Genomic DNA, 22,117 nt, shown 5'->3' on the forward strand with positions numbered 1-22,117 from the left:
TGTGAGGACAGGATGGCAAACTAGTCATCCAAAACATAAATGTGAGGATGCTGGCAGGAAAAGAGCTCCAGACCTGCTCTGCAAGCGTCAGGGGAGGGTCATACATGTCCAAGCATCACACCAGGAGTTTACATAATACCACAGGATGCTTTGAGGTGTATTCAGTTGGCTAAGCTTCCAAAATCACAATCACAGTGTAAACCCCTTGAGGAAAGCAAAGGCATTTACTGACCAGTTATGCCCAAATTAGTGCCATTTCTGAAAAGGAACGCATTATTTACAAGCTTAAAGGAAAGCAAAGATGCACAGGCTAATGAATCATAGCCCTTTTCACAAGCCCCTTAATAGCAGGTCCTGCCACCCCTCATTTTTCATACAGATCTGGTGACAACCCCTCCTCTCCTCATTAGTCCATGCACGATGTCCCGGCGGCGAATCAAAACGAGTGAAACGCTGCAGACCCGAAGCGTTACAGCAGCAGCGATGTAAGGGGAGCGTGACCTCCGTTCGAGGAGCGATCCCAGCCTCCGAGCGGTTGTCTCGCCCGAGCTTGGCCGAGACTAAATGGAGCCTTCAGAGAAGGCCTTGCGATGGGCGAGCGGCAGCGCGAGCCGACCGCGGGTTGCGGGAGAGATTTCAGGGGCTGATATGATAAATAACAGCATACCAGCTGAAGTTCAGCCATGCCTCGTGAGGTCCCGAGGTTGGACCACCATGGCCAAAACACACCGTATAAGTGTAGAGAGTGTCACGCTGGCACAGAGACCAAAGGAGGACGGAAAAACAGACATGGCGGTCATTGGATATTCACAAGGCTCTACATTCAGAATGACATGTAGCAAAGTCTAAGCTGGGGTTCAAGCCAGTTTTCCTTTAATATTCACCCTGACTCCTGAGACAGAAAGAGTTTATTAAAAGCTGTATTAGATTTGAAAACCTTTTTAATCATTATAGATCTCAAGATGATAAAGAAGAGAAAGAGATCATAGTAACACAGTCAATTATTCTGGAGCCAAATACACATTATTCCTTTAACTCGTTCCATTTCAGAGCATCAGACCACTCCAGGTCTGCTGCCTCCCATTGCTGGTCATAGGGGTCCAGGAAAGCAGAGTTCTATGGCTGCCTACAGACAAGACCCTGTAGACCAGACAGAGTCTCAGTCTGGCATCATCCGAGGCAGCCTTCCTCTGGAGCTGAGAGGTAACCCACATGACCTTCTACTAAACCTGCTCAAGATGTTCTGTGCACCAGCCAGATTTCTGCCTCACTTTGAGGAGGTTTGGGGTCCAGGAGAGCTGGTTCCCCATTTTCCTGTGTCCCCGTTGGTGACCACCCTCAAAGAATATGTATTTACAAAGACTTAGCGACCAAAAGATGCTAGCTTTTTAAGCATTAGAACATCTACGTACGGCACCTCGTCCACTCGATATGAAACGAATACATCAACAGCTGATTAAAAGCTTGAAAGCGTGGACAATGAGACGAACCTCAGAATTTCATGTCAAACTTCCCCTGATGTTATCTGCATCTTGATTTATGTGCTCACTCCTCTGCGTGTGCTTTCAGAGTGTCAGAAGGGCGGCGCACTGGGCACCTTAATAATGGGTCCTGCTGGGGAGATCATACGCTTGTCTCTCTGGGATCCCTTAACCAAGACCGAGGACCACCCAGTTCTGGATGACGCCACTGCGGAACATGGTAATCAAGACTCTACCTGGACTTTTACCATCTGTTCAGTTAACAAGGAGATGATGCTCCTGGTCCTTACAGTGTTTACATGAAGGGAGCAAAATTGGAATAGGCAAATGATTAAAGAACGTGGTTTGTTTAAAAGGACGCAATAAAAAAGTTCAGTCACGGTCATTCGGCAGAAAGTTTAGGTCAAGCACAGTCATACTGTGAAGGTCAAGAGGTCAACTAGACAAGAGGATGAAACATGGAGGAATAGACACAGTGAAGCAAGACAGGGAGGGAAAAAAGCAAACGAACTTGCATAACACTCGTGTTGTTATCCAAAGTTCTCAGGATTATGACTTCTGAAGGAGTTCTGGAAAAACCTTGGACTATATTACTGGAGGAGCAGCATCCGCCCACAGGTTAGTGTCTGCCCAAACAGGACAACGGAATCAGGAAATGGTGCTAATTTCAATGGACATGTTGAATGTTCTTGAATGTAATGGCACATGGAGCCATTGTGTCTATAGTCTGTAGTCTGAAATGCAGTCTGCCTGGAGCTGCATTCTGTGAGAACACACTGCAGGCAAGATGTTTGTTTTTACTGCCATCTCAACGTATTGTAGAATGGAGTTTTATGGAGTTCACATTTTTAGCCAGCCACTGCTCCATACCAACACACTATTCTCGTACACTTCATCCCACATAAATACAGACAGGTAAAACTATTAGAATGCTATGCGCACATGCACCCGGCCCCTCCCCCTCCACCGCTCCACATCTGGTAGTGTTTTGCAGCAGTGAGGTATCCCGGCCGGAGAAACTCGATCCCCCCCCAGGCCAGGGCCTAATCCCAGCCTCGGAGTCTGTGTGACTGACAGAGGCTGTGTTTTCTCAAGCCGACCTCCGGAGCTGCTCTGTTTCCTTTATCCTGTCACTGGTCAGAAACCCAACCCCCACCCGACCTACTCTCCCAAAACCCCCACCCGACCTTCTCTCTCCGGTCTACTCCATCTACCCTTGCTGTATCCTTCAACACCAACCCCCCCTACCACCAACTGCCCCCCCCCCCCCCCCCCCCAGAGCTAGGCCTCCTTAGAAATCTACATGTTCTAAATAAAGATTCTTAAAGATTCTTTTAGCAAACAGCAAACATCTAACATTGGCCATACACCATGCTGCAACACATCGCAAGAACTTATGAGGAAGGAGCAGAAACACTGCTTAAGATACAAAATAACTCGTTACATAATACACTCAGATTGTTATAACCTAGAGTTAATGAGCATAAATGAAAACTTGAATAAACGCTCTAGAGAAGCCTGTTCATACCAAGTTCTGCCTTAAAATCGGTTTCACAGTTCAACAGTTCCAGTGGTTCCGTCTCCAGAATGTTACTCTGAGTTCGAAAGCCAATATATGTGTGTCCTAATTCAATTAGCATGAATGTAAACTCAAAAACAAGCTCTAGTGAAGCTGGTTCATATCAAGCTTTTTTTGTGTAAACAATAAAACTGATTTCACAGTTGAACCAGTTTAAATGTTAATTTACCCATTCGCAAAGACACTTATAAATGTTACCCAGAACTCTGAAGCCAGTACACACACATATATATATGTATATATATATATATATATATATATATATATATATATATATATATATATATATATATATATATATATATATATATATATATGTCATTGAGATTTCCAGGAGATGCCCCTATGACTGTCTACACATTTCAACAATGTGCTAACAAGTTCATAACCAAAAATAGTCAGTGATGTAACCTAGTCAGTGCAGTGCATTGTGGGATACATGACGGGTCAGAGTTGGTTGGCATACATTATAGCTTATTTGGAAAGGTGAGTTGGAAAGACAGCAGCCATGTTCTCTTTACTGCCTTGTTTATTTGTGGGGATAAGCATGGACTATGTTTCTAAGACACTGTGATCATCCCACAGGATGCGGAAAGCTATACGAGTAGATGAAAATTAATTATAGAGGTTTGTCAGTTTACAAGTGTACCACTCATTCAAAGACAGTTCGATGTTAACTCGTTAATTCATTCGTGTTAACAGGCGCTGTTTAACTAGTTATCTGGTGTTTTTAAGTGTTCAACAGTTGGGTTAGCTAACATGTCCAAAGTAACTACTGGCCTCTAGTGGACATTAGTTATTGAGCTGCCAAACTGTAATGGGTCATTTAGAAAAATAAAATTATCTTTAGAGCAATTAAATAGATGTACAATAGCACAGTCAGAACTGTCCCAGTTTAAAAATTGACATCAAACATAGTGGTACCAGATTTATTCATGCCATTTTCTCCAAGAGGCTTACAGGACTAGAACAATAGCTTACTCGAGAGAACGCCTATAGCATGATGAAGTACATTCATCGGATTGTTGTTTGTTTATTTTTTAAAGTTTCCCATATTACAGTTAACTGGCTTGGGTTTTTTTACCTCACTCTGTAAGGACAATGGTAAAAGGACTAACGTTTACACAAGCTAACGGTTCTTGAGTTTGATTGAGGAGAAAAGGTGTGAAATAAACACGTCTCTTTGCATTAGAGTGATATGTGTTGGCCTAGATTCCATTTCCACTGTCTGGTTAGAGAGGGGTCTGATGGGGGTGGAGGGGATTGTAGTGGAAAACTTGAGGGGGGGTGTTTCATTCAATGAAAAGTGAGAGACAGAAAGAGATAAAGATCAAGCAAAAGGGAAAGGGGGAGACAGAGAGGGGGAGAGATTGAGGGAAAGTGAGAGAAAGAATAGCAAAAAACAGGAGAAAAGAGTATGAGTGAGTGAGAGTGAGACAGTAGAGACAGAGAGAATGAGCATGAGTGAGTGAACTAGAACAGGCAAGGTAGAGAGAGAGGTAGAGAAACACACTTTCAGTTGGCATCATGTTGGACTGGACTCATTTTGGATGAACAGTAGGAGACGTTGACGGGCATGAGGATGAGGAGGGTGAGGAGGGACGAGCGGCCTGCGGAGAAACACCCGGAGTTTCCCTCACTGCAAACGCGTTTACCCCAAAAACGTGGAAGAAACTGCAGAGCAGCCCTCAGGAGGACGGGGTCACTGTTACACTGGGCAGAGCCCGAACGGCTGGGCTTGGCTCCCCTCCTCCCCCTTTCAGTCTATCTGCTTAACACACCCTTTTCCCCTTCTCTCTGACTTCAAAGCGGTCCTGGAACCCATTAAAACAGACAGACTCGTTGAAAAATAAACGGCGGGGCAGTGCGGGGCGGACGGGCCCCTGTGCGTCTGTTTGTGTCTGCGTGTGCAGGCTGCAGGCTGCTGGGTCTCTGCTGGGTCTGATCTACTACCCACAGGCGTAAAGCAAATACCACAGGCCCTATAGGCAAACACTGAGCATGCTCACTTTGTCTCCCAGGGCTCAAGGCGTAGAGTAAATAAAACAAACATCTGACGTTTTAATGTGCGTGTATGTGTGTGTGTGCGCACAAGTGACACCGTGTGTGAGTGAAGGAATAAATACACTTAAAAAAAGCAGTCAATCCTGGTGTTAACTGTATGTCAGGTTTACTACTGTCTGTGTCACTGATGAGGCTGAATTTAGTGGAGACTTAAAGTGTTATGGGAATAAACAGTTTAAAGACAGTACAGCTGCTGTTACAAAGATTGTTCTATAGTAAGAATTTGAGAATCTATTGCAGACCTTGCAGTTCCCCCTAGTGGACTAAATCTGTATCACTACAAGGATAAAACTAGCTATACAGGGTGAAATATGCATAGACGTCATTATTATTTAGATAGCATTTCTTGGATGGAATTCCAGTTCTGTCCACTGAATATGGAAGTGCTGAAAACGTTGTAGCTGTTTCACCATCATCATAAAACGTACGTGTTGCTCAGTGAGAATCAGGCGTAAAGTGCTGATTTCAGTGTGCTTGCCTCAGACTGGCTTCATCAGCAGTGCTGTAGGAACGCATGATGCTTTGGGTTCTGTAGCACGTGATATCACAGGTCACATAGGGGTCATAAAGATCCATATTTATGTTTTAGCTTAGAGACCAGTGGTTTCAGGGGAGCAATATGGCTTTGAAGCATGCAAACTGGGAACAGCAAGGCATTGTAACAGGAAAAAGGGCATTTTGTTCAAATCAAACATGAGTCAAAAGCATATGGGAATTTTTTTTACCAGTTCACCGTGATGAATGCTTTAGGAAAAAAGTCAGAAGAGCCTTTTCTAATGTGTCTCTAAACTACTACCACTGATACAGGCTAGACTGCAAAATCCTACTTTGTGTAGAGGAGTAAACATTGTTGGCATCTATAGCTACATCTCGAACCTAAAGTGAAGTGTGACCAGTGCATGTGATACTCTACTTCCTGAAGCGCTGGTTGGCGACGGAGCGGAAGAAGGCCTCCAGAACCCGGGTGCTTCCGTGAAGGGCACAAACGAGGAGATCCCGACACCGCGGAAGGCCCGGACACCTGACCGCACAGCGCCGGCTCAGACGGTGATGCCCTAGCGCCATGGGAAGACTGAGAAATACGGACAGAACCGATAGAATCATGTGCACTGGTGCCAGGCAGATCTATGACATGTATTTGGACATGGCCACTTGTTGAACCAAGAATGATTGGTTTTGACGTTTTGATCATCACACTGCATGTCTGTCTGTGTGGTGTCCAAGGATAGAGCTCCCGTTGACTACACCCATCCCGTGGAAGCGATGAAAACCTCTGGCACTTATGGGAATGGAGCTATAGAGGAGCAGGTGAGTGTTCCATCTCACCTGCATGTGCTCAGTACCTGGTCTGTTCTAATAGTCTCAGTCTGATATCATCTCTTAATTTCTACCAAGGCCTGCACACCTGAGGAAGGCTCAGGGAAGGAGAAGCACTCTGCAGAACACCAGCCCCATAGCAACAGTAAGTGCCTGGATCAGTACTCACCTAGCAATGTTTGCTATCAATATTGATTTATAGCCCCTAACCTTTCATATTTCATATGGTTTTATTCTCTGGGACTCGATCTGAGGTCAGCAGAGAAGCATAATACATTTGGCCATAGTTTCCAGAGAACTCACATATGACAAAAAGATCTGTAGTTCTTTCCTCAGGGACCAATACCAAGGCACAGAGCAGAAGAAGGACAAGAGGTCCACAGCCTGAGGGTGGAGGGACTCCGGGGTCACTGCAGTCCAAATCCGTGTCTGCTAGCAGCCTTCAAAGAACAGCTCTGTCCAACCGCACAGCTGCCGAGGAACTTTCTCATAAAGCGAAGACCAAACCCCAGATGGAGTCGTTCAAACATTCAGTGTAAGTAAAGCTGTTGCAGATTTGAAAATGTTCCATAATGCTCCTCACAAAGTTGTTTATGTCGTTGTGTCCGTTCTGATTCTCACAAAATGGGGTCGATTGTATTTAGCACAATAATAACAGAAATGTTTTTAAGAGTTAGTGAAAGAATAGTAAATTTTTTCTACTGAAATACCAATTATTTTCAGAAAATAATATATAACCACCCCAGCTATAAGATAGGCCAACTCTATCCCAGTCTGGACCAGTAGACCAACTCTATCCCAGTCTGGACCAGTAGACCCACCCCAGCTTTAGTTGGCCACTCAGTATTCCTGCCACCTCGCCTTATCTTCCTTTTTGTTCTCCTTCTACTTTACACCACTGTGACAATCAAAAGACTCCCCCGTGTGTGTGTGTGTGTGTGCGCGCCTGTACTTTGGTTGTGCACACACACACACACACTCACACAGGGTCATGACATCAGGGTCAAAGATCAGGCTGAGGTCAAGCAACCTGTCTCTGCCAGGTTCCACTCATTAATATCCTGTCTAATTACCGCCCGCATTCCTTCCTCATTCGCTCCGTCTCCAGTCCTCTTTGATTGTGTCTCAAGTTTCGGACACGGCCTCTCTCTCGTCATCAGGGGGTGATGGAGCACGCATTAAAGCTCCTCTCTTCATCACAGCGCTTTATCAGTAAATCCCTCCCTCGGCCACGCTGTGCTATATTTCACACTGAACCTCCATCTCTGTCCACCCCATGACTGCAGCGAAGTACAATTTTTTTCCGATCCCCACAGCCCCGGTCTAGGAAAGACTCGGTCCAGGAGAGCAGGTGGGGAAGAAGATGCAGAAGTCGTCCAAACGAGGAAAGGGAAGACCGGAAAGAGAAAGGAAGAGTTTGATCAGGACCGCAGAAGGTTTAGAGAGGACGCTCACTCAGAGGACACGACTCCGCAAACGGACGTTGACGCGGAGTCGCTCCATGCTGACGTCACTGCAGACTCAACTCCCAGTGGCCCGAAGCGAGTGAGTTATGCTTTCAATTACTGAATCGGCCGTGATGAATCACCTCTGTATTCTCAGCGCCGCTTTCCTTGTTCCTTTTGTTATTGTGCGTGTCTGTAGAAGGAAAAGAAAACAGAGGCGGAGGATGAGAAACCAAAGGCAGAGCCCACAAAATCACAGAGCAAAGCAAAACAAGGGAGAAAGAAGGTCAAAGGTCAAGCAGCATTTGTTGTGGGTAAGTTGTGCTATTTATTTACATCATATCAATGCCCCAGAGTGTCGGGTCATCTTTAATCCTGTTGTGTTTAGGTAAACCGAGGACATCACAGGAAGTAAAGCAGAGTACAAAGGAAGTAGACAGTCCAGAGAGAGTGAAAACAGCCTCTGACACAGAGGTGAAAGAGGCAGAGGAAGATCTGTCAGACGTGCGTGCCCTCTGCGATGGCGTTCCTGAGCACTGTGTGGATGCTGATCTGCTCACGGTTTGCCCAGAGGACCATGTGACTACGGACTCCAGCAGATCACTCAACTCTGCCCACTCCGTAGGCACAGAGAGCTCTAGGAGAAGCAGTAGAGCAGCAGCAGAGTCTGGGCCCTGTAGTCCAGCTCCACCCACCCCACGTTGCCCCTCCCCCCACTCCTCCTCCCCCCGCTGCCCCTCCCCCCACCGCCCCTCCCCCCGCCAGCCAGCTGCAGTACAAGCACACCATCCTACATCAAACCCTTCCAAGTCTCCATCAAGTGCTGATGTGAGTAGTTTTTTAAGGTTTCAGGCAGTAATGTTTCACAGTATTATTATCCCAAAACAAATAGAGGAGTCCTGTTAGAGTGGTAAAAACACTCACTGGTTATTGTCCATTGTCTTCATAGGATCTTATCACAGTTTCATTACTGACTCACTGCAGTAGTGAGGAGAAACAGCTCTGTGAAGACATGCATGGCCTCCTCACTCACTTTAGCCTGAGGAGATGTCAAAGGTCTACATCTGTAGCGCTGAACTTCTGTCCTTAAATCCAAACCCAGACTCTGGTTTTACTGGCTAGCCAGATATAGCAAATGTTCAATGTATTACTTGTTATTGTGGCTTTCGGGGGCAGAGTTGAGGGTCGCTGATTTAAATTGATTCCATCTCCTCAGGCGAAAGGCAACGATGAGGCCATGAACATGAGGGAGACCACAGCACTGGCTCAGAGGGCAGGACAGCGCCGCCTAGAGGTGGAGAGGAAAAGGAAGGAGAAAGAAGAGGAGAGCAGAAGACGGCAAGAGCGTGAGGAGAGAGAGGAGGCGATGCGTCAGGAGCTGGAGGAGGAGCAGAGGCAGAGAGCTGAGCAGGCCAGGTATGTCCCTCACGACCCGTGCTGAAAGATTCCCTTCAAAACAACAACTGCACACCTTTAATCCAATGACTACGGCCATTATTAGCCACGTTCTGATTCTCATGGACGATCCTCAAGGCTGAGAAAGCTCAGAGAAGAAGAGGAGACACAGAGAGAGGAGGAGAGAGAGAGAGAACAGCTGAGGAGGCAGCGGACCCAGTTGGAGCAGGAGAGGAGGAGGCAGGAGGAGAAGAGGAGGCTTCTGGAGTGCCTCCAAACGGAGAGGCGAGAGGAGGAGCAGAGACGGGCAGGTACCCGGCCTCGAGTGTGTACTGCGGCCTACCTGCATACTCACCAACCAACATGCATTAATATTCATGAACACAAGCATGAATATTCATGAACACAAGCATGAATATTCATGAACACAAAGCATGAGTATCCTGTCAGTATGGGTAACCGAACGGCTGTGGGGTGTGTAGCCGAAACGAAGCGTCGACTGCAAGAGGAGGAGGTGCGACGACAGGAGGAGTGGAAGAAGCTGCAGGAGATGGACGAGACGGAGAGACTGGAGTATTTACGCAGGCAGCGAGAGGAGGAAGAAGAGAGGAGGAAGGCGGCGGAGGAGAGGAGGCGAGCAGAGGAGGAAGCGGCCAGGCGGAGTGAAGAGGAAGCAGCCGCGCTGGCTGAACTCTTCCTCAGGTACTCCCACTTCTCCTTCAAACTTCAGTCTGGACCCAGGGGCCGTTCCTCTCTCCACAGACACAATGTCACTACACGACCATAATGTAGTTTTCACACAACGGCTTGGCTGTACAGTGACAGAGCAGCAAAGGCGGGGGAATCCCTACGTAACACGCTGAACCTGAACGCTGAACCTGAACGCTGAACCTGAACGCTGAACCTGAACGCTGAACCTGAACGCTGAACCTGAACGCTGAACCTGAACGCTGAACCTGAACGCTGAACCTTTCTCTTTCAGGCAGAGGGCAGCACTGGAACAGCAACTGAGGTTCCACAGGGGTCTTTTTGCAGAGGCCGCGGGTCTGGAACAAACACAAGACGTCTCTCGCCCATGGGTGTTCTCCTACTTTGCCCTGCTGAAACTGCTGGGCTTAGGGGAGGAGTATGACGGCACACAGAAGTCCGAGTGTTGAAACCGCATGGCTAAGACTCATAGCTAAGACTCATGGCTAAGACTGTTCTCAGGCTGTAGGGAGTCTTTCTGGTGCCAGACTGCTTGGCTTGGCATGAGTTGGAAACAAGACTATTGTTTTACTAATAATAAAACAGATATCAGATTAATACTAAATTGAGAAAATGCTATGATAAAAATGAATGATTTGTCTAGATTTTTCAAATATTTTTGTTTACATATTACAATAACACTTAATATTGAAACAATATGAAAGAGTACAAATGGTACAAGTTACTCAATGTAAAAAGAAAATACACAAATTACACAAGTTTCCAGTAACATGGGGAAATTAGACTAGAATTTCTTCACAAAACCACTTATTGTTTTCATAACTATATTACTTATAGCAATGTAATCCAGGCTTGACAGTTAAAAATATGTAAATGTGGATCTCTACTGAGATATATAGAGCGCTTGCCAATAAAGAATTCTTCTAAGAGAAAGTTCTGAACCTTTTTCCAACTGCTTTACGAACAAGTCCACACACACTCACACTCTCTCTCTCTCTCTCACACACACACACACACACACACACACACACATACACACACACATACACAAACACACACACACACACACACACACACACACACACACACACACACACACACACACACACACACACACACACACGTATAAACACATCAAAGAACATGGAAAGTCTACAGGAAAGACAGACTGATGTAGGTGAAAGAGGGTAGGACTGGTCACTGTAATGACAGAGGCTACATTAAGTGTCAATAGAAAGAGATCTCAACAATACCACCAAAACAGAAACCAGTTCCCATGATAATTAATGTCCTTGAGGACACTTTGCATTAAAGGGACAAACCCACCAGCTGCTATACCGGATGACATCCAACATCAGCTTCCATACATTTTGCGGTTAGTAATAAATGTCCACTGACATCTCAGAGACGGTGTTCTAGGCTAGGAGTAGGCTAGGAGATAAGCAAGGACAGGTTACATTATGAAGTTGATTTAAAAGAACAATGTCTTACCTTCTTATCTGGAACTGCTTTACTCCTGAGGATCCGGGTTTTCATCTTCATCTTAAAATACATTTCAGGCCTTCGATGGTGTGGAAATGTGCCGACTGAGCTCGAAAAACGACGTGAAGCTTGACAGAACAAAGCGCCATTATCGCTAGCACACAGACTAAGTAATCAGGTGTGGCCTCAAGACCACCGAGGATCACTGAGGCTCACGTGCTGAGTCAACAGCACTGCGGCATTGTGGGTAAATGTCCCCAGCTCCTCCAGCCATCACTTCAGACAGAGGAGAAGGAGGAAAATGAGGGACGTCCATCACTTCTGCTTTATTCATTTCTGCATTTAATGCACAACTGGTTCTTCCACAACCTCCGACTTAATAAATTAATGAAGCGTTCACATGTAACAGAAGAGAAACGTACAGACACACTGCATAGATGTTCTACTCCCACACACTCAGTGATTCAGTCCCCGGGGTCACTGTGAATGCCCGCTGGCGGTGACTCTGGGTTGCCCCAGCCTCAGTCTCTGGGTGGCGCTGCTGAGATGTCCCCGTGTTTCGCCTCACTGCCCTCTTTCACCAGAACCTCCTCCACTGAGGCTCTCAGCGCTGTGGAGAAACACAACCCTTCTGCTCAGGTCCAAACCTGCACTGCAACCCAAACTCAATCATTTAATTACTGCTCATATATTTTGGATAGCTACACAAATCCCCGACTCTTAAATATGACTAGTCCTCTAAAACACTGTGGCTTTACTAGCTCTACGTCTCACCCAGGCCAGACGAATCCACGATCTGCACTGGAATCGTCCGTCCATCTTCCAGTAGGATCTGCGTCACACCAGTCTCAGTGGGCCCAGCCTCCATGGTGGAGATGCTCACCAGTTGGCCCATTCCAAGCATGGCAGGGGGCTCAGGCAGGGATACAGTCTCCCCTCCTGATGGGCTGGACTGCAGGAAAGACGCAGGGCTCAGGAATACAGCCTGAGGATGCAAGGGATTGGAGGGTTCCAAGGGCTCTGTTGCTGAAATAGGCTGTGGTGCAAGAGAGCCCTCTGTTGGACATGTGGCAGACTGCAGTTGGATACCCTGCCGCACAAGAAGAAAGTAATAATATACTTATTAATAATATTAAAATAATAATAAGAATATTACTGAACATTTATGAATAAAATTAATAGAATTAACAACAACACGACATTTGCACTAATTAGTGCACTAATATGCACTAATGTTCAACAGATGCTTTAGTTAATTATGTCTAGGAAATCCAGACATACTGAATTAGAAATGCATGGATTCTGCTCAAAACTGCTCTCTGAAATGAAACTTTATAAATAAATGCTTGAAACAAATATCCGAGAACTTCAGCACCAACAATGACCAAGGCAACTTGGCGACTGGATTATCCTGCGCGGTGGTCACATCATGTGTATGTGTGGGAGTGTTTCATTTGGAGTAGTGGTGTCAGGATGATCTTACCTGCAACTGTGCAAATATTTTGGGCTGCAGGGAGGTGAGAGAGCCAAAGAACTGGACAGCTTCTGGACAGAGTGTGTCGCCTCCTTCTAAGAGCCCTTCCTTTGGAGAGTGGACTAAGGAAAGAAGCCAGATATTGTGAAGGAATTTCCAACACTGCAATACAAAAATAATATCTTAACTTATTTCTACTAAATTGACTTATTGCACTGGCAGGTAATTTTGTTTCTGTCAAGAAATGAATACCTGGAAGAAATTAAATTATCTGCCTCACAGATGATATGTTCACTGGGTAAGATACTTCATAATTAGTAAATTAAAGCCTTAGCAATAGGTTGAATATTAGTTGTTTTAAAATACTTTAATTTATTAGTCATTATGTATGTTATCAATTCCACAGACTTATTACCATTTATAGAGGCTGGGGTGAGTGTCAGGGTCACAGTTTCTGTAAGAAAGTTCTCCGTCTCTGACTTCCACTGTGAGAGTTGAACAGACACATCAAAATCAGTTTTCTAAAATCTTCAGAGCCCTTTCTACACTGGAGAGGCATGTTGGGGGTTCACGAATGTCCACACCTCTGTGTCCGGGGAGGCCAGCACTCCGTCGCTCAGCTGCAGGGCCTTCTGGGCCTCGTGGATATGGTTCTTGATATCGTTGACAGTGGGGAAGTAGCACAAATTGTGTCTCTCTGGTACCGGATCTGATTTGAACATCTCACGTTCTACAAACTTCCTGATATAAAGCAAGAAAGAATATATTGTTGCTGGCAAAAATACCTGTTAGTTTGCCTCCAGTCTTTTAAACATTGTGTAGCATGTAGCCCTGACCACTAACCATTAAGTACTGAAAACAGCCAAAGGGAATAACACACTGCATACCTAAGCTGCTTCCGGACATTATAGACCTGACTACACCCCTGTGCAACCAACGCATGGATCTTCTCTGCCACTAGAGGGTGCAGTCGAGACAGAACTGGACCACCACCCTGTGCCTCTGCATCTTGCTCTTCTTCTGCACCCTCACTTCCAATCATCTCCTCCTCCTCCTCCTCCTCCTCCTCCTCCTTTAGAAGGCCAGGCTGCTCAGGGAGTGGAGGGAGGATAATTGTGTCTACATCATGATACAGGTGGGCTTTTTGGGTAGGGAGCTGAATGTAATACCTGTGTAGTAAAAAGAAAAAAAAAGTCTGACTTTGCTAAGGACAGTTAATCCCAAGTTAGGTAGCAGTGATGTAGATCACAGAGATCTCAGTATATACCGTATGACACCCCCAGTGTCCCATAGTTTCTTCTTTAGGTTAAAGAAGGCCTTCTCCTGCTCTTGTCGTACAACCTTCTTGTCCACTTTGGGGTCAACTGGAACCTTGTACTCTGGAAATTTCCGTACTTTCTTAATATAGATTCTGAAAGAGGAAGAAATCAGTACTAAAAGCTTAGTCCTGTGTTATTTTTAAGCCAGCCGTTGTCTTGCTTAAACGTTGCATAACGTTAATATATCTTCAGTCAGATTTGGCTTATTTAATATACCTGGCAGGACAGGTTGCTTTGTAATCAACATTGTGACATGTTTCTTGCACAGGGACTTTCTTGGTCTGGGTCCCTTTTCTCCGTGGCCCAAACTGACATTCCATCACAATAGCCCTACTTCCTAAAAATCAAAAGTGTGGCATATAAGGAAACACATCAATTCCATGATAACACAGCAGGCACACACAGGCAGGTCCCAGATCTGCTCCTGAAGATCTACTTTCTCTGCAGAGTTTAGATCCAACTAAAAAATCCAGTTGATCGATGCCTTCAGCAGCACCTGAATACTAGAGAGAGGCATGTTGGTACTAAACCCTTCAGGGCAGTAGATTTCCAAGACTGGGGCTGAACCAAGGTGTATTATAATACATTTACTGGCAGAATGTTCAGTGAATGAATGATGAAGCTGTCACTCAAGCGTGACCAAGGACTGGCTGGGAGCCGCCCACCCACCGGCGTTAACGAATGGGATGCCATCGTAGGGCACATACTGAGACTTCCACATGAGGCGAGTGGCAGGCTTGGCAGGCGAGGGCGACTGGCGGGTGCCAAACACGCATTGAGTCTGCTGCTTGTGCAGGAGCAACAGCACCTCCAACTCCGCCTCTGTGTTGCAGTAACCTCGGTAGGAGTCGCCAAGTTTCTGTTCAAGTTCCACAAGCCACAAAATCGTTTTGAGATTAAGTGGTAAGCAAGATATTTGCATGGTAAGCGCTTCACACCCAAATGGATATCAGACTGCTTCTGACTACTGCTCAGCTTTGTACTTTATTTTAAAAGTTTGAGAAAATACTTTTGAGTGCAGATTTTAACTTTTTTGTTCTGCTGTACAGACCTCACAGCTGCGAAGTCTCTTTGCCCAGTTCGGTACAGCTGCAGTCAGAGGCTTCAGTGAAGGCACAAATTCTTCTGGAGAACTGATTGGAAAGATGAGAGAAATTCTGCATAACACTCTTCTATCATAACAGTCTCCTATCATAACATGTTCCTATCATACCAGTCTATCATAGAAATCTCCTATCATAACAGTCTCCCATCATAAAACTAATATCACAAAAGAAGGACAACATTTTAATGCACGTGCACAGATACATGTGATGATTCCAGAAGTTAACATATGAGCAGAAACAACAGTTGATCCAAACACCAAGACTACCTTTTGAAATGAACCTTAGCATCTGTGAAGCTAGGAGGTGCTTCTGTGGGTAAAGCATTAGTTCCACAGTCAGTGGCAGTTTCATCAACGGTTAGCTTCTCTTCTTTAGGAGGTTTTCCTATGCATGTTGCTGTAAAGGAGGGGAAGGATAGTACAGCAGTGTGCTAGTTGGTACTTCTGGTGCTTCAAAAGAAACTGAAGAGTGAATCTTAAGAAATCGTTGCAACATGTGACAGCTAAACTCTCTCGAGGGTACATGGCTAATGTAGGCCTACAGTGAACAGTTCAATGAGTAGCTCAGTGATCAGTTCAATGCTGAAATGTAGATACCGGTTGAGTCTGAGTCTTGCAGTTGGTCTTTGTGCAGTAATATCTGTGCTCCTCCAAGTCGGTTGGACCGAATAACATAAAGCTCTCCGTTCTCAGACTGGCCGATGACCTGTGGAGAACATTTGTGTAAAACAATGTGCATTTATACACAGGACTCTGAACCATAAAATCAGCAATGTAACAGTTGTCCTTTAAATAACATGGGACGACAGGATATAGAAAGTGGAAAAAATATCCAATTTGAATCCAATTTGACATCATTCATTTCAGAGGTTCCACAACCAGAAATATATTGCAATTTTCTAATCTGAATAAACATGATTTTACATAATTTTCCACATATTTTTGGGATTTTTTGAATTTTTATTTGATGATTCTCACCATGCTCTCACACTGAAGAGGCTGTCCGTTAGGATCAAAAATGACAACACTCTGGGTGTGAGCTGAACCTGTGGATGAATTCTGAAGAGATGCAGGATTCTTAATGTCTGGAATAGTAGCCAACTCTTCTTGAAGTTGTCTGTCTGTGTTTGTGTGCAACCCCTACAACAGAGCACAGTGAGTTGGGGGCAAAAATGAACTGGTTCAAGAAAGAATTCAGTTCCTGAATCATTTGGTTCCGTTTAAATCAAGGCCTGCAAAGATTCACTATCCCACCTGAAGCAAAACCTACTATCATAGTACTACTGCACTGATTGACTAGCCTCACCGATTCTGCTCCACTCTCAGAGGGCGTTGTGCTTTTGTCCAAACTGACATTTTCAGCTGCTCTGAAGTCAGGCTGTTGGAATTCACACGTTTTTCTCGCATTTCTTTCTTGCTCCTCCATGTCTTACGTGCCTATAAGAAATAAACATTAATCGAAATTCGATTAATTATTATGAAGTCAGTGTTTGACAGACGTTTTGTACGTGGGACAACATCACAGATTTGTAGAATTAGATTAACTGGGCGAATATATACTTTGGTGTTGTTTCTACAATACGTGGTTGTTTGGACAGAGAGGGACGGTTTGTTGAAAGGTCTGTAGTTTAGTTATCAGGGTGCCATTTCACAGGCAGCAAAGAAGCCTATCCAGCAAACCGTTATAGCTGGCACATATAATGGATAATATGTTGTTTTTTTTTATATTTTGGTTAGCTAATACGTAGCAATACCTAACGGGTGATTGTTTGGCAACTGCTGATTTGATGGAATACCGTCATACTTGTATAGTAAACATGTTAAATGCCGTCAAAATGTCAGCGTTACCCTGTTAGTAAGGTAGCTAGCATCTGATAAAAGTTCCCAGCTCTTGCTTGCTAGTTAGCTCAAGCTATCGGTTTTGTGGCCACATCGTTAACAAAATCCTAAGTGATGGTGCAGCTATCTGATAGACAAAAAATCTACAACATAAGCCAGCAAGGTTTATTAAAATAAACTGTGACTGTAAGAGCTCGTTCTTTTCCAGTCGTATCGCCATATTGCTGTTGTCTATAATGCTAACGGCTGCTATCATTTTTTAACGGACTTGTTGAGGCGAGCAGGAATAAACGAGTCCCCCCAGTCGTGAACTGGAGCTCAGCTCCAGAACGAGGCTGTGGGAGTCGCGTGCAGAGGGGAAGACCTAAAATTCAAAACGAGTCTACTCAACCTCGTCTTCGTCCAGTTCCTGGTCCCTCCAACAAAGTAGGAAGGAAACGCGGGAACTGGAAGAGCAGACGAGCTTTTTGAGGCTTTGAGGCCGCCGTAGTCTTTGTATTTGCATCTTTTTGCCAAACTTTGAAACTTGCTTTATATGCTTTAGTGTACCGTTCGCGATTATAAAATCTCGATGTATATAAAGTCCAATGTAAATATTTAAATAACCGCATGTGGTTAGTTTCGACAGTATTTCAAACTATTTTCTCCAGTACAAATTAAGCAAACTAGAGACTTAGAGATTTGCTGTTCGCAGTGACGGAGAGTGATTTATGAACACACACTTATTTTTGGTCGATAATTTCACAATATCAAAAATAATAAGATTATAAGCACTGGTGTTTGATAAGTAGATCTCCGGGTGACCAGCTGATTCTGTGTCGGACCTACACTAACAGTTTGAACTGTTCCTGTAAGATTAAGACTGGTGTGCTAGGGGCAAAACGAGAGGAACCGGTCCGTAATTCCAGGCTGATAGTGAGGTCTGTGCTGATAGTGAGGTCTGTGCTGATAGTGAGGTCTGTACTGATAGTGAGGTCTGTACTGATAGTGAGCTCTGTGCTGATAGTGAGGTCTGTACTGATAGTGAGGTCTGTACTGATAGTGAGGTCTGTACTGATAGTGAGGTCTGTGCTGCGCGCACAAATTAATTTAGAGGAAAAATAGTGCCAGGACTCCTGGCAGTCGCTCATGACCTTATAAAACACCCCCACTGCAAAATGGCACTATGGCATTTGGATGGTTTTCAAGCGTTTCTTCTTTGAACTTGTGGTATGAGAGTCCATCGTGGTGAATGAGCATATAGTATGTTTTATAAGCATGTGAATGCTTTTAAAGAACATCGGACATGCATGGTTACTGAAACTGAGTTGTATTAATGTCTTTTCCAAACAATGCATTTGATAAAAAGAGAGGCATCTTCATCTATTCAGTTAGAGCCCTTGCTGTGCTGAGTACGTGTCAGGTCTAATTATGTGACTTGGCTTTAAACGGGCTCCCATCCTCCCCCTCCCATGTCATCTCTTACAGGCAGACCAAACAGGCCAAGCCTGGGTTGAATGCATGAATGGAGCCTGGTCAACATGGACCCTTTGAGTTCAGTTCATCTGTCCACCCCCCATCCCTCCCCAGAGATCCATTTCAAGTTAAAGTTTATCAGATTATAAACATTTGGTCTCTTGTAATGTATAAGTGTTGAAAGAGTGAGTCCAGTGAGTAGCTGAACTGTGCTGACGTGGACGATCTTACTGTGGAGGTTCTGGCTGTGTGTTTGTGCTGTCCTGCCCAGGGCTGTGGTCGGTGAGGACACCAGGTGATGGGAGTCCGTGTTTGGACAAGGCCTTAGTCTGTCCTCCGTGTGAACGTTTCCACTCCTCACAAAAGGCAACGGGGTGGATGTTTCAGCTACTGCACATTGACTGGAAAGCCTGCATGACTGATTTCAAACACCTTTTGCCCATATGCGCATAACACCCTCGTGCATGTGTTCGGGCCCAGTTCAGCAACAGCACCAGTGACCCGGTGTGTTTTCTCAGTGCAGTAACACTGTAGACAAGAGCATTACTCCACAGATGCAGGTGAGCAATGCATGTAGATCAGGTTAATTGTGCTTAAATCCCATCAGAGTCAGCAGTTGTCCTGGAAAGACAAAAGTGACCATGACTTGTTTACGGCTGGGCTTCGAAACTCTGAAATAAATGGTCTAAAGTTTGCGTGTTTGTGTTATTTTATTGATTTATAATTCTCAGGGGCAGATCTGTTCAGAACCTGTATTTTTTTACCTGTGTCCTTACAATTTGTACATTTTTATTACTGGTATTACTTTATCTTGTTTTTGTGATGTCAATATTACCTTTATAGGACGCTTTCTGTGAACAGATGGCGAAGCACTTTGTAAGTCGCTCTGGATAAGAGCGTCTGCTAAAATGGGTGTCCGTAGAATATAAGTAAAATATAACTTGTTTTGCTAATTTTTATATGACGTTTCTTAACCATTGTCTTTTCTCTGCCCACATTATTTAAACGACATTTAAATGTATGAATGTACAGGCATAAATGGTAAAATAAGACATATTGTTGGTAATGTCCTAGAGTTTTATGCAGGTTTCTGCTTATCCAGCAGTTACTTGGGTGCACTGCCAAGAAACTTTAAGCAGATATAAATAGGTTTCCCTTTTAAAACTGGGATTCAGTATCATTCCAACTAGGACCGTCTTGTCTTGTCATATGGAGACATGATCTGCGAGTTCTTCCACTAGGTGGCGGATGTGAGCCCTTCTTGGCAGCACGCTGAAAGTTTTATATTTGTTTAAGAGCCCCCGCGTGCCAAGTGAAAAATGTTTTCATTACTTCAGGTTTCTGCTCTCAGCGGGGAAAGAACTAAATCTCTGATGATACTTAAGGTTAAAAGGTTCCGTTTAGCATTCTGGGATTTTCTTTAATATTAACACTTCTGCCACAAGTTGCTTCATATACATACCATAAAGGCTAATTTGAAAAACACCCATGTTTAGACCCATAGATTCAGTTGGGACAAAATAAACAGTCTTATTCGGAGCACCTGCGACTTTATTTATTCGGTTACATACAACCATAGGAACGTTGGAGAGTACATAAACGGTGTGTAAAACATAAAAATAAAGCAACGACAGAAGAAAGGACCAGAGGCCCCGGTGTTATTGGTCTTTGCACGTCTAAATGTTCAATGCAGGGACGATTTGTACAGTCGTCCATGAACTGCGCTTTGAAGCCGGCACTGTGAAGCGGACTGTTGTAAACGTGGCCCAGTCAAACATGACAGCAATGCTGCTTCTCACACACTAAAGCTCAGTCTCATTCTTACAAACTAAGTAGCACACTAATTAGAAAGAGAAAATTAAGGCCACCGCTCTCATCAAAATGTATTAAAATTGCCCCTACACTGAGTACTCTCTACTTAAATATAGATACATGTACTAAAAGAAACAACACGGTTTTCAAACGAGAGCTATGGTACGTTTCTTTTGTAACAGTCGGGGAGAGCTTCATGTTCTTTCGTTCCTGAGTACAAACCCACAACGGTAATTGTTAACAGTGTGTGAACGTGGATTTCAGATGTTTAAGAGCTTGTTTCCGTTTGGGATGGTAGGTGTTAAAAACAGAGGCTCCCCTCACTAATCTGCAACACTGGGAAAAAGTGCACAATTTATTATTATTATTATTATTATTATTATTATTATTAATAAATTGTATTTATTTAAAGCACAAAATAATGCCGTAACAGCAACAAAAAGCAAAAACAAGGGGGGTAGCAGCTGCAACCCCGGGCCTTAAAACACACACACACACACACACACACACACACACACACACACGCGGGATGGGGTGAACAGCACCACACCCCTGGTGTAGCAGACGTATGTGGGTGCTCCCTGGCTTTGGTTTTTACATGTCTTCTGAAATGAATCTGAAGATTATTCAAATGATGCTGAATTTGAGGGAACTGAAGAAGAATCGACTCACTTCTGTTTTGCATAATGTCTCTTAATCTGTTGTGTCTGTGTGTGTCTCTGTGCTTTTGGTCACTGGCAGAGGCCACCTCTGCAGCCATTTCCTCTGGACAGGGCCTTCACAATGGCCTCTACTGCTCTAAGGCCAATGTGATTATTACAGAACAAAACAAAACAAAAAATTAACAGCACATATAATACAAAAACAAAGTATATAAGAACAAAAAATCTAGCACTTCAACCACTTGGCCAGGAGTGTTTATTATTCCCTTCAGCTGTGTGACGCTGAGGAAGTGAGATTTGGAACGAACACGGTTCTCCTCCCTCCCATCTCATTAGTTTGCATCATATGGGAGATGAGAGAAAACCTGCAGCCTCATTTCTCACAACGCTTGGCCTGCAACACGTTTGTCTTATTTCTCTTTGACAACGGCGTACTCTTCAATGGCTGTTTTATTTATCAGATAGTCTTTTAAATGGAAGTGCTGGTTTTCCAAAGACAATTTTAGATCAGTCTCTGACCAAATAAATGTGCCAATGGTCAATTCTGCACTGAAAAATTCCTTCCTGTCCAGGATAGATTCATTATCTTAAGTATGGTCAGTTTGAAAAGAACTCGTTTCAGAACGGTGTGTAATCTTTTTCAGTGTCACGGTGTACTCCATTCAACCAGCCTCAGCCTACCCAGTCAGTACAAGAGGAAAACACAAACACACACACACACACACACACACACACACACACACACACACACACACACACACACACACACACACACACACACACACACACACGCGTCTGGGCCTTGCTCTCTGTCTCTCACTCACTCTTTGTTCCCTGATGTGTTTGAAGTTCAGCATTTTGACCGTAATGCATTTCAAATGCGTTTTACGGCCACGCAATAACAAAAGCGCCTCGTACACGTAGTCCTTGCGCTTGGAGTGCTTCATTCCTCAGTGCTGAACTGAAGAGCACCGCAGATT

At 44.5% G+C, this 22,117-nt stretch overlaps 2 protein-coding genes across 7 annotated transcripts in view; one reads left to right on the plus strand and one right to left on the minus strand.

Moving 5' to 3' along the window:
* The window catches only part of kiaa2012 (KIAA2012 ortholog), a 55,566-nt gene extending 44,625 nt beyond the window's left edge, over positions 1-10,941 (plus strand). For 2 of the 3 annotated variants that reach the window (XM_076993784.1, XM_076993785.1), the window contains 14 exons: positions 1,051-1,203; positions 1,570-1,701; positions 2,022-2,099; positions 6,047-6,171; positions 6,349-6,432; positions 6,520-6,586; positions 6,766-6,976; positions 7,758-7,986; positions 8,086-8,200; positions 8,275-8,714; positions 9,103-9,302; positions 9,420-9,592; positions 9,764-9,983; positions 10,264-10,940. In XM_076993784.1, the coding sequence (XP_076849899.1) occupies positions 1,051-1,203; positions 1,570-1,701; positions 2,022-2,099; positions 6,047-6,171; positions 6,349-6,432; positions 6,520-6,586; positions 6,766-6,976; positions 7,758-7,986; positions 8,086-8,200; positions 8,275-8,714; positions 9,103-9,302; positions 9,420-9,592; positions 9,764-9,983; positions 10,264-10,438 (2,402 nt within the window). In that variant the 3' untranslated portion in view covers positions 10,439-10,940. Of the gene's footprint in view, positions 1-1,050; positions 1,204-1,569; positions 1,702-2,021; positions 2,100-6,046; positions 6,172-6,348; positions 6,433-6,519; positions 6,587-6,765; positions 6,977-7,757; positions 7,987-8,085; positions 8,201-8,274; positions 8,715-9,102; positions 9,303-9,419; positions 9,593-9,763; positions 9,984-10,263 lie in introns of all 3 variants that reach the window. The other variant, XM_076993783.1, reaches the window with a different exon arrangement.
* An 846-nt stretch (positions 10,942-11,787) lies between these two features.
* carf (calcium responsive transcription factor) lies at positions 11,788-17,654 on the minus strand. 4 transcript variants are annotated; one of them, XM_076993789.1, is made up of 15 exons: positions 17,600-17,654; positions 16,676-16,806; positions 16,348-16,428; positions 15,967-16,075; positions 15,637-15,766; positions 15,316-15,397; positions 14,934-15,123; positions 14,481-14,601; positions 14,213-14,356; positions 13,833-14,114; positions 13,530-13,686; positions 13,361-13,430; positions 12,955-13,067; positions 12,246-12,561; positions 11,788-12,081 (listed from the first exon to the last, which is right to left on the minus strand). In XM_076993789.1, exons 2-15 carry the CDS (start codon positions 16,793-16,795, stop codon positions 11,993-11,995), a joined length of 2,004 nt encoding a protein of 667 aa, XP_076849904.1. In that variant the 5' UTR covers positions 16,796-16,806; positions 17,600-17,654; the 3' UTR covers positions 11,788-11,992. The 4 variants fall into 4 exon arrangements, with proteins under 4 accessions (XP_076849904.1, XP_076849901.1, XP_076849902.1 ...); XM_076993786.1 differs by having other exon boundaries at positions 16,348-16,509; XM_076993787.1 differs by lacking the exon at positions 17,600-17,654 and adding an exon at positions 17,218-17,593 and having other exon boundaries at positions 16,348-16,509.
* Positions 17,655-22,117: the final 4,463 nt, after the last annotated feature.

This window comes from Brachyhypopomus gauderio, unplaced genomic scaffold (genome assembly GCF_052324685.1).
Source record: "Brachyhypopomus gauderio isolate BG-103 unplaced genomic scaffold, BGAUD_0.2 sc122, whole genome shotgun sequence".
In the NCBI taxonomy this organism is placed as follows: Eukaryota; Metazoa; Chordata; class Actinopteri; order Gymnotiformes; family Hypopomidae; genus Brachyhypopomus; species Brachyhypopomus gauderio.